General features: G+C 44.5%; 1 protein-coding gene across 1 annotated transcript in view; it reads left to right on the forward strand.

Moving 5' to 3' along the window:
* LOC147705914 (uncharacterized) overlaps positions 1-12,607 on the forward strand; it is a 582,839-nt gene that overhangs the window by 70,257 nt on the left and 499,975 nt on the right. The window contains exon 3 of the mRNA XM_086932385.1: positions 11,903-12,011. Within this exon, the coding sequence (XP_086788511.1) occupies positions 11,903-12,011 (109 nt within the window). The remainder of the gene's footprint in view (positions 1-11,902; positions 12,012-12,607) is intronic.

A 12,607-nucleotide genomic window follows, 5' to 3' on the forward strand; every position in this document is an offset into this window, starting at 1 on the left:
AAACTATGGCTTTCTTCCAGTCGCCTGGCAGAGTGGCCGAAGAGAAAGACAGCTGGATAACATATCTGAACAGCGGCTCTAGCGCATCCAGACTGGCATTAAGTACTTTGGGGGGGGCCGGATCACGGGGGGAGCCTGATTTAACTTTCTTGCATACAGTAACTAGTGTTTCCGCAGCAGGGACATAAAAGGTGGGTAATTCAGAATCTAATGAACCTACCTCCCAGCTACAGTCAAGATCAGGGTCATTAATCAGATTCCCCGTAAAGCTGGCATAGATGTTCGAAATTTTGCCTGCAAAGTAGTGAGCAATATTGTTACAGGTTTCCACCGAATCTGCGGACGGCCCACTATTGTTCGAGACTACCGAGATCTCCTTAAAAATTTTAAAAAGTTCCTTCGAAGAGTTTTCAGCCTCCACAATGCGATTTTTATAATGTGTGGCTTTAGAGACCCTTATAGCCTTATAATACTCTTTTTGCTTTTTCTTATAGTCTGTTTTAATCTCTGGGCAGAATCTGACTCGCCACTCACGTTCCAGCTGCTTGCAGGCAGATTTCGCAAGCTGAAGTTCCGGAGTGAACCAAGGGGCAGTTTTCCTCACCTTCTTCGTATTTCTCTCAGTACGCATAGGGGCCGTTTTATCAAGTGCACCTAAAATGCGGTTATGTAGCTCGTGATGGGCCATTTCACAGTCCATCCCTCCTAAAGGGCCGCCTGCTGTAATTAGTTCATTGAAGGTGGACTGCGAAAAACTTTTCCATTTCCGTCGCTGATACCTCTGCTCAGAATCTCTCTTAGACTCCGCCTCTTCAATCTGAATCAGGAACGGAATCACAAAGTGATCCGACCAGGGGACTGGAATCGGAGTAAGAGGTTGTACCTCAGAGCGATGACCAAAGATGGGGTCTAAAAGGTTACCTAATCTATGCGTAGGGTCCTGATTGATAAGCTCAAGCTGTAGGGAATGGAGATTGGAGCAGATATCCTTAGCGTCCATATCCATAGGGTCGTTGAAATGAACGTTCATGTCACCGAGCACGAGGAAGCTCCTTTTCCTGATAGCTTGATGAGCGGAAACCTCCATGAGGCTGGAGCTAAACTCAAACATCCTACCAGGTGGTCTATAAACCAAAATGCCTGAGAGAGAGGTTTGGGGTCCCAAGATAATATTAAAGACACCAGCTTCAGAATTATTAATGGTGAGGGGTGTTAAAGAGCATTGGAAAGGCAGTCTGGAAGCGATAGCAATCCCCCCCCCCCGCCATTCCTATCCAATCTAGCCAAAGAAAAACCGGCGGGCAGGGATTCTATAACATCAGGGTCAGATGAGCCCCCAAGCCACGTCTCAGTAAAGAACATGATGTCATAATCCTCATCCTCAAGTAGATGGTATATTTGAGTGCTATGCTTACTGAGCGAGCGACAGTTGACCAATCCCGCCTTAATCTGCCGATTGCCCTGCGTCTTCCTAGCAGTGGTGTAGGGCTTGAAAGAGCACCAAGAGCAGTCCCGTAGGGATAGAGCATCCGAGGTGTGTAAACACTGAGGGGCAACCTCGGGACAGAGAGCTAACAACTCCCTACTATCATACTGTATCCTGGGGGAAGTTAAGTGGCCAGAGTCCTTAGCCCCTCGCCCCGTCCTGTCGCGGACGGGCGCAGACGGGCTGGACTTTGGCTCGACTTCGGCGCGCTTCCGGCGCGCCCGCTGCACGCGTCCGCTGCGCGGACGCGGGCCTACACACATTTATAGTTGACCTAGGGGGAACTAGAGCGCTGAACTCTCCGACCTTAGCCCGGAAGTGCTGGGCTCCTCCTCCACCCTCCGCAGCAAACGCCCACAGAGGACGCGGCGGACCGGGGCGGGAGTGATCAGGTAACAGAGGGAGTTACAGGTGAGGCAAAGTTTTAAAAATACAGTATTACACAACTGTTAAAAGTCCATAGAACGCCAATGTTAAAAAACACACGCTGTTCAGTCAGCGCTCGCTCGCAGTGTCACACACACACCAGTTTCCCAGCGTGAGCGGAGAGAGTCGACCACTGCCACCGGCCAGACTCTTCTCCACCACGCGAGTGTGCAGGATAGCGGTATTTATGCTCTCCGGTAATACAGCGAAACTAGAGCGCTGAACTCTCCGACCTTAGCCCGGAAGTGCTGGGCTCCTCCTCCACCCTCCGCAGCAAACGCCCACAGAGGACGCGGCGGACCGGGGCGGGAGTGATCAGGTAACAGAGGGAGTTACAGGTGAGGCAAAGTTTTAAAAATACAGTATTACACAACTGTTAAAAGTCCATAGAACGCCAATGTTAAAAAACACACGCTGTTCAGTCAGCGCTCGCTCGCAGTGTCACACACACACCAGTTTCCCAGCGTGAGCGGAGAGAGTCGACCACTGCCACCGGCCAGACTCTTCTCCACCACGCGAGTGTGCAGGATAGCGGTATTTATGCTCTCCGGTAATACAGCGAAACTAGAGCGCTGAACTCTCCGACCTTAGCCCGAAAGTGCTGGGCTCCTCCTCCACCCTCCGCAGCAAACGCCCACAGAGGACGCGGCGGACCGGGGCGGGAGTGATCAGGTAACAGAGGGAGTTACAGGTGAGGCAAAGTTTTAAAAATACAGTATTACACAACTGTTAAAAGTCCATAGAACGCCAATGTTAAAAAACACACGCTGTTCAGTCAGCGCTCGCTCGCAGTGTCACACACACACCAGTTTCCCAGCGTGAGCGGAGAGAGTCGACCACTGCCACCGGCCAGACTCTTCTCCACCACGCGAGTGTGCAGGATAGCGGTATTTATGCTCTCCGGTAATACAGCGAAACTAGAGCGCTGAACTCTCCGACCTTAGCCCGGAAGTGCTGGGCTCCTCCTCCACCCTCCGCAGCAAACGCCCACAGAGGACGCGGCGGACCGGGGCGGGAGTGATCAGGTAACAGAGGGAGTTACAGGTGAGGCAAAGTTTTAAAAATACAGTATTACACAACTGTTAAAAGTCCATGGAACGCCAATGTTAAAAAACACACGCTGTTCAGTCAGCGCTCGCTCGCAGTGTCACACACACACCAGTTTCCCAGCGTGAGCGGAGAGAGTCGACCACTGCCACCGGCCAGACTCTTCTCCACCTCCAATTACGCTGTGTGCATTTGTGTTTGTGGAATTGTGTGGCACTTACTTGTGTGGCGTTGTGTAGAATTATGTTGAATTGAACGCTTGTTATCTTAATAAGCCAGCTGAGTGTGGGGCGCAGTCTGCATCAGCTGGCTATATTGTCCATTGATGTCTGCCGGCCTTCGATTGCTGTTGACTTGGAATGCGCTAGTACGAGAGTTACCAACTTTGGAACTGAGAAACCAGGTTCGAGTCTTAGCGTTGGCTCTACATCCTGTGAACCCCCATCTGTGTTAGTGTGAGGTGGACTGTCTGTGTCCCTAATAGGGTAGCGTCCTCTTTGCCAGCTGTTTTTAAGCCACCATGGCTGATCCTACATTGCATCACTGTAAGAGAATAGTAGCCTTCCTCTCGCCCCCTTTGAAGCAAAGTATTCCCTCAGCAGAGAAATGCCTCATTAGCATAACTAAAGAATATATAAAAATTAGAAGCTGATTTTTGCATGGCACCTACTGTGTGCTGCGCGCCTCTCTCACAGTAAGCCTTACGTGTTCAAATGACTGTCTCTTTCTAATGCTGGGGAGGTGGATGAATATGAATTTGAGCCACACCTGCTCCTGCTAGAGCAGCGGATCGCATTCCAGTGAGCTGGCGGTCGATGAAGTCAAGAGTAGATAACTCAAAAGGAGAGAGAAAGGAGGTAGGAGGCAGAGCAATTGTGATGGAAAAAAGACTGGCTGGAATGAGAAGACAGAAAAAGGAATGAAGATGGCGACACAGGATGAGAAGGCGGAAGGGGGAGACAGACAATGCATGGGGTAGATGGTGTGAAAAAAGAAAAATGAGGTCGAAGTGAATGAACGAAAGGTGGGAGAAGGCAGAGTTAGAGGATGGAAAAAGAAGGAGAGGATAAGGGAAGGAGGCTGATGGCCGAGCAAGAGGAGAGGACGAGAAAGGGAAGAGGAAGATGGTAGGAGAGAAGGAAGTACATTGTGGTGGAAGAGGCACCAGGCAAAGGTTTAGAGGGAATGCCTGAGAAAAAGAGAGGAAGGCAGTGTTGTGTCCTGTTGTGCACGTTCTCGTGACCATTACTAGTAACTATCAGCACAAGTTGGTGTCCGTCATTTCTACATCATGTGGGCCTAGAGCCCACGATTTCACAAGTAGTAGGCAGAAGAAAGATGAAAAATGAGAACTTTAAAAAAGAGCATATGAACCAGTTAGTGATAACGGGGCAGGAGGCATAGGAGGGGAAAGTGAACAGAGGATGAAGAGGGGTAGAAAAAAGGGAAGGGCAGAAAGGGAGAGATAGATGGAAATAAACGCGAGGGAGGCTCTGGCGGAGGGAGAAGTGCCTTGTTGTTTTTCCCAGAAGGCAGATTTGGCTCAAAACTCGCTATGCTATCAGTAAAACGTAAGCTCCTGCTGAGCCCCGAATGGAAAAAAAGCTTGTCATTGCAGAGCCAAAATGTCAGAGGAAAGGGATGCATGTCACTGATGGAGGTGTTCAGACTGCACGAGGGTGCCTGCCACGATTACTCATGAATTGCACACAGAATTGTGGAAACGGAGCGATCATGAAGAGGTGGCTGGGGGTACCTAAAGCATCATTATTGCAGCTGCCCCCCACGCAAAAAATAGGTTTCGAACCACAACCAAACATCCCAGCAAGAATAACCTTAAGACATGTAGAGAACATAAGTATGCGCCACTGTAATCTGCAATGATTGATGAAAAAAGCTACTGATGTCTGAAGCAGATTGCTGCTGCTCAAGCCACGTCATCCAGTTTTATGACAGACAAAGTGCACAATTACCCCTTTCTCCTGACAAAACTTCGACTTCAACTAGAGTTGGTCTCCTGCTGTTCAGCAACCACAAAAAACAAGCATGCGGGACTTACGCGCGATGATCTGCTTCACAACACACTGAACGGATGCAATCGTCCCTTAGTATTCACAGCGCTCATTACAATGGGGCACCACTCACAAGTATTTCATTTCGATGACGCACAACGATTGAAACAGGAAAAATAAGCACAGGATATCAAAATTAAGGATCAAAGACAGGAAAGTGAGTTAATATTAGTAACCTCACACCCAGATTACTTTGACAGCACTGTATACTGCAGTAGCGGTTGGTGGTAGGAGTAGCTGCCGGGCAGTGGGGAGTGGGGGGGAGCAGTGTGGGGGGTAGTAATCTATGGATTACGGAGGATTACAGGTAGGTAAACATATAAATAAATAAAACGAAGTTCGTTGCGCGCACTGCATCCCCAAATGCAATATAGTGCACGCCACAAAATGTATTTTTTTTATTTATATTTTGATGTACCTGTAATCCTCTGTAATCCAGAGATTACTACCCCCACCCTGCCCCTCCCCCTCCCCACGTCCCTGCCCGGCAGCTATTCCCACCACCGACCGCTACTGCTGTATAGGAGGGAACCCTTGCCGCCTAATACTTTGCAGACCTCGACATAGGTGGAGGACACCCGCCGCCTAAATGTAGTGTTCTCGCTCCCCATGCACCTGTGCGAAATCGAAGATAGAAATGTGGATGTGAAAAGCAGATACAGGGGCAGATTTACAAGGCCCTTGCGCCACTTTTGCATCACTTTTAACATGGGAAAAGTGACGCAAAAGTGGGGCAAGGGGCTTGTAAATCTGCCCCACCAGTGCCTTAAATGGGCCGGTACTGTCCGGTACAGAGTACTGGCACTTTTTTATTTCGAGAGGGAGAGTACCTGCACTTCTAAAGAGAGATGTAATACTTTTAATTGGAGAGTAACGGCACTTCTCAGAAACAAGCAGGTACTCTGGTACAGAGTACCTGCACTTCTATTTTTCCATTTCCAGCACTGCCCTAAACACTCTCGGAGTAAAGAGAGCAGCAGTGAGCAATTAAAGAAATATCAAATGGACAGAGTGGTGCGAAGGAACAGCTTGCCATCAAGAAGCTAGGTATGAAGTTTGCTGGCTAGCCAGTGATGCAGAAAGTTCTATTAAACAGGAGACCTATTTATTTGTTCAGACATCTACTTCAGGAGACACCAACCAAAAACAAGCAAGCGCCGCTCAGGAGACAGTGGAATGGAAAGTGTCTGAGCATGGAGGAGGGATGGGGAGATGAAAGGCTGGGACCAGAAAACCAGTTCGATCAACAGTGAACAGCGGGAGGGTGGTGATTGAGGGACAAGAGAAGAACCAGCTGTTGGCTGAGCGCATTTAAAAAAGTCATTAAATTGGTTTGCCTGTCTGAAATAAAGACATGAAGATACACAGTAGTGGTTTGTGGAGAAAACCGGCAGCAGCTTACATAAACAAAGGTGCTTAAAGTGAAAGCAGTGCCATTATTAAACAAATGTCAAAGAGGAGCTGTTCTTAAATAAAGGCATGAGGCCCTGCTATGTGTTAAAGCATGGCGCTCACCTCTGCCAACTCCTTGCATTTCAATTGCAAGCAGCACAGTGGAGAAAAAATAAAGAAAGGCTCACTGCTATGCCCCTCAATAAATTTCAAATGAAAGCGGCACTGTGCAGAAATGAAGAAAAGTGGGTGCCATGCTATGTAATAAGCAAAATGAGTGTAGTTGTCATGAAAGAAAATGAGCAGCAGCAAGCCACCAAACTAGATGAGAACTAATAAGAAGAGTCCTCACAAAGCACCATAAATAACAGAGAAAGTAAGAACACATGTAGCCTGGTATTCCTCATGGGAGAATGCAAAAGTCTAAAAGGAGGGACTACTAAGCCTATTCACGAATCAAAAGCCAGCATTTACAAAGGACAGTAAGAGTATCCAATTGAAAAGATGAGCATAAAATGGGCGGAGCATAAAGTTCTTACCTGAGTATAGCATGTCTTGAAGGGACAGCGCAAGCGCTGCCTAGGTGAGGCCTAAAAACAAAAGTAAAAACATTGTCATATGCAAGGCCTATAGCTCTAACTTTAACAAATGAGTGACCAATTGCATTGTAAATGCTTGTTAAAGCTTCTCATTAGTCAAAGGGGTAGTAATTCTGTTATCCATCTCTTTCAATGCACTTCATTGCTTGGGTTTTCTCTCAAGAGAATTCCACTCTAAGTGTCAAACATTTTGTGTTGAATGTCACTCATAGGTACCCCAAAACCATGAAAATGTTACAAATAAGCAGTCTGGAAGCTTGGCAGCTATGGGTACAGCACTCATTTCTAGAGCATTAACTACCTGACGTCATCCCAATTCACTTACCCACCAATAGTATTGTACTTGTTTCAGTGAGCTATTGAGGGGGCCTCTAGCTGCGAGGATGAGTGATGGGTGTGGTTTCCTAGTGGACCCTGGCGAACAACGGCGGCCCTAACCTGATGTGAGTTCCCTGGCAGACAATACTTACATCGTGAGCCCCAAGGTTACACTACATGTCACGTGCCATGAAGAGCGATGCTCTGGGTACTGTGCTAATACTCCTCCATCACTAGCACCCCCGGTAGATTACTGAGTGATTCCTTCTGTGCGCGATAGCTCCATTGCACAACACGCTTTCTGGTACAAAGTGTGTAAGTGCCCGCGGAACGTGACTGCCATCTTGGAACACCAACTTTCATTACAATGTGGGGCACGCTCCTTAAAATACCTATAAAGATTGCTAGACTTTGTGTTATCCACATTATTAATACGTGACTAGAAATATATTTTACAATAAATTTAGGAATTACATGTTTTAGTTTGTTTTATTTTTTCACCTGAGTTTATAGGCAGGGTAAAACTAAACACAAGACAATGCTGATAATTCAAATTTCCATATTACTTTACATACTTTTTTTCACTCACGACACTGTGACGGATCGTGGCTGCAGTCACAATCTTCTAACATGGCAACAGGCTTCACGGAGAAACAAGGCAGGTCAACAAAAACAAACTGTGTTAACAAGGAGCACTTACGACTGCTGGTGGGAGAAGCGATGTGGGAGGGAACCCAGCTGTGTATAAGATTGCAATGCCCATACAGGAGGAGGGAGGAAGGGCCATCATATGCTGTACAATGTGATGTCCAACCAAAATGTTCTTTTAGTGAAATTGGCACGGAGGAAACTAAGCACACAAAGGAGGGACGTTTGCACAAACGCACAAGTAACAAACCAGCATTTGTGAATGCCACAGATAACAACCTAATGGCAATCAGTGGGTGTGACGAAAACCTAAAGTAGAGATACAACAGGTCTTGTAGACAGCGCAAGCGCAGTCAAGGTTAGACCTAACTAGCATTGGCATAGCCATTAGGTCTTCCCTTTGGTACCTTATTAGTGTTTAGCCATGCAACACTTGATGTTGTTGCACCAAGGATATGGTGCTGGACAACTAAACACTTATAAGGTCCAAAAGGCGAGACCTATTGGCTATGCCAATGCTTGTTTAATATGTAACCAAGCTTGAGGGAGGTGACACACTGAAATAATTTTTTGGGGCAGTACAACATGAAGGAATAAGTTGACAGGGTATAAAGTACACAAGGCTTCAGAGAAAGATGCAATGGTTGTGAGAGAGAGAGGGGGAGCAGGAGGTGAGTCGGTGAGTGGTGAACGTGCGCGCGCGCTTGGGGGAGCAGTCTTCACTTTTCAAGGACTACACTCGTAACTAGTCTGACAAAGGGATTTCATCTATGCATGCTATTATCAGTAAGGACATTCCTGTAACTGTGGGCACACCTTTGGTTCTTGTACAAAGCAAGATTCCTCTGAAAGTTGATTTCAAAAGTTTAATTCAGTATCATCATTAAGTTCATTATAACATTCAGTCTTTCAATACTTCTTTCTTTTCAACACTATAAATCTTCTAATTACTCCAATGCATTTCGGGCTGACCGCCCTTCATCTGGGAGTTCTACAAACAATAGAGGAAACATGCACTATGTATTTACGCAAACTGCAAGATAGCAAAAACAAATAATCTAAAGTGCGTAACATGCGGGTTCGTGCTGGTGAGAAGTGTTTGCGGAGTGACTAACATGAACATACTATGATGGGTGGATGTGAATATGACTGAGTGTTCATAAAGTGATAGGGTGTGTTAAAGAAGTAATCAACATTATAAGGCAGTCCACGGCATTTTGTGAAATGTTAGTGACTAACACCAATGTGAAAACTGAACGCTCGGAGCACTCATGTGTCATCCGACGTTTGAAGCATATAAACCTGTGGGGATACGAAGAAAACGGAATTCATCTAGTGAATGCCTGTGGCAATATATCGCATTACAAATAAACTTTTACATTATCGTGGCAATAGATTGCCGACTTACAGGATTGATGATATGGTGTCTTCAAAAAAGTGGATGCGGCTTTCGGCATTTGCGGTGTGACCCGGAAGGGGAAGGAGTAAATAGGGAAGTGCAACAGTGGATGAAGAAAGAGGTCTGTGACTGAAAATATTAAGATGTACGCCAGATACATTGATGACGTATTCATAGTATAGAAAAACTCAGAAGAATCTTTGACACAGTCCCTAAACAACCTAAACAACGCCAATGAACGCATACAATTCACATGGGAAACAAATGACAAATCGATAACATTTTTGGATGTTAAAATCACCATCACAGAGTCTGGATTTGAAACAGATCTTTACAGAAAAAATACGGATAGGAATAATACACTACATACACAAGTTTTCACCAAGGGTCTCTTAAAGAACATTTACCCACATCACAGATGTTGCGAGTGAAGAGAATTGCTTCTAATCCCATATCAATGGAACTTCGCTTGAATGAAATGGGCAAAAGATTTCATAACAGAGGTTATCCTGAAATCCTCATTGAACAAGCTAAAAATAGAGCTCGAGAAACTCCTAGAGAGAAACTCTTATCTAGAACCATGAAGAATAAAGATACCAGGATGGTGCTGGTCTCCAAATTTTCAACCTTAAGCACAGCCTTTAAGAAAATCATCAAACGCCACTGGCCTATTTTGACTGCTGAACCAGATTTTGGAATAACTTTTGAAAATCTTCCCATCTTTGCTTACACTCGCAGTGCCAACTTTAAAGAGATCCTAACTAGAAAGACGCTCACCCAAACCAATTGTAAAGGCACCAGACCCTGCATGAATTGCGGAAATTGCAATAACATTATCAGAGGCAATTCCATCAACCACCCTATGAAAGGGAATGAGATACAACTGCACGTTAATCCCACTTGTGATACTCAAAATGTCATATATTTAATCAAATGTCCATGTGGTATGATTTATATTGGAAAGACTGAAAGAAAAATCAAAACTCGCATTAATGAGCACAAATCCAATATAAGGATGCAGAATGCTAAATCCAATGTAGCGATACATTTCAATGAAGCCAGACACAATATTTCACAACTAAAGTTTCTGATTCTTGAGGTTGTCAACAAAGGCGAGGGCATTGACAACAACAAACAATTGTTAAGGAGAGAAATTGCATGGATTTTCAGAATGCAATGTACAAAACCATTGGGTCTTAATGATCGCCTGGAATTTTCTTGTTATTTATGAAGCACCTCCATATGGGTGTATTCTATCGCATACATGATTCCTACCTAGTGCGACTAAATTGTGATTTTGTCATGTTTACATTTTTTACATTCTGTTGTGATTTTGTCATGCTTAATTTTCCATCAGTGTTTAATTTTCCATTATTGTTCTCAAATCATGGATTGACTGAATTTCCGATCGTAAGGCAGACCGTTATGACTCACCCATAATGATAGCTTATGCACTACCTAGTCCTTCGTCTATACCCAATCCTTCACAGTCTACTTTCTTCATCCACTGTTGCACTTCCCTATTTACTCCTTCCCCTTCCGGGTCACACCGCAAATGCCGAAAGCCGCATCCACTTTTTCGAAGACACCATATCATCAATCCTGTAAGTCGGCAATCTATTGCCACGATAATGTAAAAGTTTATTTGTAATGCGATATATTGCCACGGGCATTCACTAGATGAATTCCGTTTTCTTCGTATCCCCACAGGTTTATATGCTTCAAACGTCAGATGACACGTGAGTGCTCCGAGCGTTCAGTTTTCACATTGGTGTTAGTCACTAACATTTCACAAAATGCCGTGGACTGTCTTATAATGTTGATTACTTCTTTAACACACCCTATCACTTTATGAACACACAGTCATGTTCACATCCACCCACCATAGTATGTTCATGTTAGTCACTCTACAAACACTTCTCACCAGCACGAACCCGCATGTTACGCACTTTAGATTTTTGTTTTTGCTATCTTGCAGTTTGCGTAAACACTTAGTGCTGTATCCTCTATTGTTTGTAGAACTCCCAGATGAAGGGCGGTCAGCCCGAAATGCATTGGAGTAATTAGAAGATCTAAAGTGTTGAAAAGGAAGAAGTATTGAAAGACTGAATGTTATCATGAACTTAATGATGATACTGAATCAAACTTTTGAAATCAACTTTCAGAGGAATCTTGCTTTGTACAAGAACCAAAGGTGTGCCCACAGTTACAGGGATGTCACCAACGTATTCATGGTGACACTAAATTGAATTTACTCACAGACGTTACAAGGACGGAAACGCCACCTGTGTGGAGCACCCTAACCATTTACTAACCTACTTTCAAATTAACAGATATTCTATTAACTTTGCTGTGCATCCCCTGCCATCCCCTTTTGGTCATTATCAGTAAGGACACATTCTACTTAAGTGGTGCTGTTCATCAAAGCCAAACATATGTTTGTTTTTCATCTTGAAATCTTGCATTATCGATTTTTAGTCACTATCCCTGTTCCATCTTCTGTGTTTTGTTATAGATATTGGAAAACAATGTCCTCGTGATCTTGTTCTGCCACTACCCGAAGAAATTGAAACCTCAAGGACCAAAGGACGTTTCTCAGGGACTGTATATTATATCGTCAACCAGTAAGTCACTATAGCCCTGCCTTTCTTTTTTATGTTTGAGAAACACAGTTTTGACAGTAGGGAATGAGGATCGGTGATCCGTCCCTGTTCACCTTAGGCCCCAGCTGCTCAGCAGACAGAAGTAGATGATCATAGAAGGAGTATAATAAGTGAAGGTACATCTCTGAACCTATGATTTGGGCAAGGGATACTGAAAATAGGTGCAAAAAGGGTGCAGCAGAGACTCCAGATAACATGGAAGGGCTACAAATGGGGACTTTAATGTGTCACAATCTAGTAGTATTTGGAGTATTCAAAGACATTCAGAGTGTATGTGTGAGTAAGCCAGGGAGCACCTACTTTATACAAACCACTGCTGATTACATGTTCCCCATTGTTTTAATTCATTTTTTTGGATCCGCTGATGTACCTTGGAACCAAAAACGAATGAAAACAATATAAAACATGTATGATTACATCTACAAAAACTGTAAATATTTTACATTAAGTATGTATGTCAATTTTACCTTTTAAAACCTATACAAAGTATATTTATAAAACAAAATATGTGCAGTTTAAAAAAATGCTAAATAAAAAAAGAAAATAAATAGCACTAT

This window comes from Lissotriton vulgaris, chromosome 7 (assembly GCF_964263255.1).
Source record: "Lissotriton vulgaris chromosome 7, aLisVul1.2, whole genome shotgun sequence".
NCBI classification, from domain to species: domain Eukaryota; kingdom Metazoa; phylum Chordata; class Amphibia; order Caudata; family Salamandridae; genus Lissotriton; species Lissotriton vulgaris.